Source organism: Gracilinanus agilis, unplaced genomic scaffold (genome assembly GCF_016433145.1).
Source record: "Gracilinanus agilis isolate LMUSP501 unplaced genomic scaffold, AgileGrace unplaced_scaffold40556, whole genome shotgun sequence".
Lineage (NCBI taxonomy): Eukaryota > Metazoa > Chordata > Mammalia > Didelphimorphia > Didelphidae > Gracilinanus > Gracilinanus agilis.
Window position 1 is genome coordinate 1,032 of NW_025374196.1, and position 5,128 is coordinate 6,159.

At 61.8% G+C, this 5,128-nt stretch overlaps 1 protein-coding gene across 1 annotated transcript; it reads left to right on the forward strand.

Annotated features, from left to right (window-relative positions):
• Positions 1 to 340: 340 nt before the first annotated feature.
• Positions 341 to 4,593, forward strand: LOC123255171 (neurogenic locus notch homolog protein 3-like; the record flags this gene model as incomplete). Its single annotated transcript, XM_044684021.1, has 9 exons — positions 341 to 566; positions 754 to 955; positions 1,059 to 1,212; positions 1,301 to 1,485; positions 1,606 to 1,738; positions 1,834 to 2,091; positions 2,336 to 2,448; positions 2,594 to 3,147; positions 4,199 to 4,593. Coding segments are annotated over 9 exons (2,150 nt in total), but the record flags the coding sequence as incomplete, so codon positions are not given.
• Positions 4,594 to 5,128: the final 535 nt, after the last annotated feature.

The following is a 5,128-nucleotide window of genomic DNA, read 5'->3' on the forward strand; positions in this document are numbered from 1 at the left end:
TCTGGGTTTTCCAAGGTAAATGCTTTCCTCGCTGCACTGCCTCGGAACAAAAGACAAAAGCCGGTTAGGAGGTTTAAATTTTTCTAAGGCTTAGAGAAAGCAACTGAGGTTGTGGCCAGAGATTAGTGCCCCGTCCAGACTCCTTCCTAGTCTTAAGACAGACCATAGGTAAAATTCCTGTGTGTGTGTGTGTGTGTGTGTGTCTGTCTGTCCGTGTTTCTGTCATGGGAGGGGATGCTGGGAACTGATGGGTGAGAGATGGGCTCCTGCGCAGTCTGGAGGGGACCCTCGAGAGCCCAGAGCCCCCACCCCATGAGCCCTGTCCCTCCCTCTCCTCCAGACCCCTGTTTGAACGGTGGCTCTTGCCGGGACGGTGTGGGCTCTTTCTCTTGTGCCTGCCTTCCGGGCTTCTCCGGTCCTCGATGTGCCCTGGACTTGGATGAGTGTCAGAGCAGTCCCTGTGGCCCAGGGACCTGCTCGGACCACGTGGCCTCCTTCACCTGCGCCTGCCCCGCCGGCTATGGGGGCCTCCGCTGTGAGCGCGATCTTCCTGACTGCAGTGAAAGGTGGGCCTGGGGCACTGGGAGAGGAGCGGGGTTCGAGGGCTCTCCCTGGACTTGGGGGGGGGAGCCCCTCCTGCTTTCTAGCTCCGTGCTGTCAGACCTCAGTTTCCTCAGAAACACGTCTGTTCTCGATGCTTTGATCCCGTCCCCCTGGAGGGAGAGGCTGACGATCCTCTTCCCTCTTTCACAGCTCCTGCTTCAATGGGGGCACTTGTGTGGATGGGGTGAATGCCTTCACTTGCCTGTGCCGGCCAGGTTTCACGGGCCCCCACTGCCAGAGGGAGGTGGGCGTCTGCCACTCAAGGCCCTGCCAGCACGGGGGGACCTGTATAGAGGAGCACCGGGGCTACCGCTGCGCCTGCCTTCCTGGCTACACCGGCGCCCAGTGCCAGGTCAGAACTGGGGAGCGACCGGGGTGGGAGGGCCAGAAGGGCCGGGGCGGGGCTGGCCGGGAAGGGGGAGCCGAGGCCCTGAGGGTGCTGCCCCTTCCCCCAGATGCTGGTGGATTGGTGCAGCCGGGCGCCCTGTCAGAACAGAGGTCGATGCACCCAGGCGGGAGCCGCCTTCTCGTGCCACTGTCCTCCTGGCTGGAGCGGCCACTTCTGCGACATCCCCAGCCTTTCCTGCAGGGCGGCCGCCGCCAAGAAGGGTGAGGGGCCGGGCGTGGGCAGCCGGGGCTGCGGGGAGCCTGCGTGTCTCAGGAAAACTTGACACTGACCCCCAGATTCCCTGTTCAGGGGTGAGGCTGCAGCAGCTCTGCCAGGCGGGGGGCCGCTGCGTAGACGCGGGCAGCACCCATCACTGCCTGTGCCCGGCCAGCCACACGGGCAGCTATTGTGAGCAGGAGGTAGATTACTGCGGCGCCCAGCCCTGCCGGCACGGAGGCACCTGCCGCGGCTATGTGGGGGGCTACGTGTGCGAGGTGAGGAGCGTCTGGGCTCGGCTGGGAGGACGGGGAGGGCTCTGGGGGGGTGGTGGAAGGTGGAGCCAGATGGGCCGACTCTCAGGAAGGCCTTCATGACTTCTCGTGTGTGTCCTGCAGTGCCCCGTTGGGTATGAAGGCAACAACTGCGAGGCTGAGGTAGACGAGTGTGAGTCCCAGCCTTGCCAGCACGGAGGCTCCTGCATCGATCTGGTGGGCCGATATCTCTGTTCCTGCCCTCCTGGAACACTGGGTGAGGCCGGGGTGCTGGGGCGCAGCCTTCTGGGGGGCAGAGCTACGGATCCAGAGCCTGGCCCTGACCCTCCTCCCTCCCCATCTTCCCTCCAGGCGTACTTTGTGAGATCAACGAGGATGACTGCGCGGTGGCCCCCAGCGGGGAGCAGGGCTCCCACTGCCTACATAACGGGACCTGTGTGGACCAGGTTGGGGGTTACCGGTGCACCTGCCCCCCCGGCTACACAGGCGCTCACTGTGAGGGGGACCTCAATGAGTGTAGCCCCGGGACCTGCCATGCCCCTCACACCAGGGACTGCCTGCAGGATGCCTTTGGGGGCTTCCATTGCCTCTGCCACCCTGGCTATACGGGTGAGAGCTGTGCTTGAGGGCAGGGGGTTGGCTGGGGGGCTTCGAGGGCCCTGGGCTGGAGGATTGGGGGACCTACACAGGCTAGGGTGTGTGGTTGGGATGGGGGCAGAGTCTGGGGTTCTGGGCCGTCCTGAGAGGCCAGAGGTCTCGCCACCATAATCACTCTTGGGACTCCCCCAGTCTCAGCGTCTGTCTGTCCTGAATGAGCTCAGGCTGCTAAAGTCTGTCTGCTTTCCTTCCATAGGCCGGCGATGCCAGACAGCGATATCTCCCTGTGAGTCCCAGCCTTGTCAGCATGGGGGTCAGTGCCAGCCAAGCCCCAACAGTGCCCTGGCCTACACTTGCCATTGCCCTCCGGTATGTGGAGGAGGCACCTCCTGGGGAGGCAGGGGATTCTGGGATTCTAGAAGTAGCCGCTGAGGGGTGGGGGGACGACAGGGTCTTCTGGTAGGGCCAGGAATGGGGGCTCTGCCTCTGATCTCTGCCATATATTCTCCCACAGCCATTCTGGGGCCCCAACTGTGAGCGAGTGGCCCGGTCCTGCCGGGATTTGCCCTGTGCAAATGGGGGTTTGTGCCAACTGACGGCTCTGGGCCCCCGCTGTACCTGTCCCCCAGGCCTGGCCGGACCCTCCTGCCACCTCCGTACCAACACCAGCTGTTTGGGTACCCCCTGCCGACACGGGGGCACCTGCCGGGTCCTGGCCCAGGCCCCCTTTTTCCGATGCCTGTGCCCCCCAGGGTGGGAAGGTACCCTCTGTGAGGCCCGGGTCCACGGGGCCCTGCCACCCTTGCTGTCACCCCCCGAGGAGCCACAGTGTCCCAGAGCCAGCTGCCGGGACAAGCGGGGGGACAAGTATTGTGACCGAGAGTGCAACTCGCCTGCCTGCCAGTGGGACGGGGGTGACTGCTCGCTCAGCGTGGACGATCCCTGGCACCAGTGCCAGGCCCTTCAGTGTTGGCGCCTCTTCAACAACAGCCACTGCGACCCGGCCTGCAACACACCTGCCTGCCTCTATGATAACTTCGACTGCCACAGCCAGGAGCGTGGCTGCAAGTGAGCTCCTCCGTGTCCCCCAACCCTCCATCCTCTCCGTGCGTGCCTGTGTAGGTCCTCTGCCCGTGGGCCTGTGCCAGCTTCTCCCTCTCCCACCAGGCTGCCCTGCTCTCTCCTCCCTCCCCTCCCTCACCCTGCGTGATGAGTCAGGGGGTCTGCTGCGGGGTCCTGGTGGGGGTGCCTGTGCCCTCCACATCCAGCCTTACAGCTTCTAACACCACAGGGACACATGGCAGGGTGGGGGCGAGGGGTCTCCCTGGGTCATCGACCCTCGGCCCTCACAGCTCCGTCGTCTTCCTTCCTGGGAGCCCCTGGAGCCCTCTGGGGCCCTCTCACACTCCTGGCTTCTCTTGCCTTTGGTGAGAGGGGCTTCCTTGGAGAATCCCCCCCCCCCCCCGTCCCTGCTCTCTAGCTAGCTGGCCAGGTAGGTAGATGCTCATGATGGGTCTGAGGGCTCCAAAGTAGGCTTGAGCTGCTTACGAGAAGCAGTGGGTTCCCCCATCTCTGGAGAGCTTCAGTTAGAGGCCAGCAACCTGTCTGCTGATGCTTTTGGGGGAGCACTTCTTTGGGGTCCCTTCCATCTAGCTCTCAGGGATTATAGTTAAAAGATGTTTATGGTGACAGCTAGGTAGCTCAGTAGATTAAAAGGCAGGTCTAGAGACTTCCTAGCTGTGTGACCCTAAGTAAGTCACTTAACCCCCATTGCCTAGCCTTTTCCCCTCTTCTATCTTGGAACCAGTACATAGTATTGATTCCAAGATGGAAGGTAAAGGTAATAGAAAAAAAAAGATGGCGGGAGTCACAGAGATAGGCAAAGCCCCTGTGCTGCTCCTGGCACTCATCCTGGTGGGGTCACCTCCCAAGAACTGGACAGTCCCCATAGCCTGGCTGCCTCTCTCTGACCCTCCTTGTCTTGTCTCTTTGTCCTTCCTTTCGGAGCCCCTGTGCTGGGAGCGAGGGGTGGCTTCCCCGGATCAATTGTACAGGGATCTGGCTGCGGCCCTGAAGCCCCTGACTCCTCCTCCTGTCCCCCCATGTTTTCTTTCTCCAGTCCCGTGTATGAGAAGTACTGTGCAGACCATTTTGCTGATGGGCGCTGTGACCAGGGCTGTAACACGGAGGAGTGTGGCTGGGATGGGCTGGACTGTGCGGGGGCCGTGCCGGAGCTGCTGGCCAAGGGGGTCCTGGTGCTCACTGTACTGCTGCCCCCTGAAGAGCTGCTGCGCTCCAGCGCTGACTTCCTGCAGCGTCTCAGTGCCATTCTGCGTACTGCCCTTCGCTTCCGACGAGATGCTCATGGCAACCTCATGATCTACCCTTACCACCGGCCTGGGGGACGTCCCCGCCGGGAGCTGGCCCCGGAGATCATTGGGTGAGTGAGGAGGCCGGGGCCAGAACCGACTGGATCCCATTGTTTGGACCATCCACATTCTCACCCCTGTTCTGTCATCGTGCCCAGGAGGCTGAGCCTCTGATCCTCATTAGTCAGCTGCTTCTTTTTTCTTTTAATTTCTCCTCAGTGCCTTCTCATCCTTGCCTTCCTCCCCTTCACCCCTTTTTCCTTCCTCCTCCCCCTGACTCCTTTGGGCAAGGCAGCGCCTCTGATACTTGTTATGTCAGTGGCGGCGTTTTTGTTCGCCTCCCATGTCTTCCCTTTTCCTGGGAAGTATTGCCCCCTCCCTTCACTGCTCTGCCTTCGTCGCCTCTCCTCTCTCTTCCAGTTCAGTTTCATTGGGGCACCCTTAGGAAGTGACTTTTCTCTGTGTGGGTGCTGGAGGAACAAAGATAAAAATGGCCCAGTGCCTGCCAGCCCGCCCTCAGCGAGCGTTGGTTTGCTGGAGGCAGAGGACACCTCCTGTTTGTGGATGAATGTCTCGGTGTCAGGGAGAAGGAGTGCCACCAGTGTCCTGCGGCAGGGCCCTGGGGAACTGGGCTTGGGCTTGGACTGTTTAACTTCTTTATCCAGGACTTGGAGAAGGGC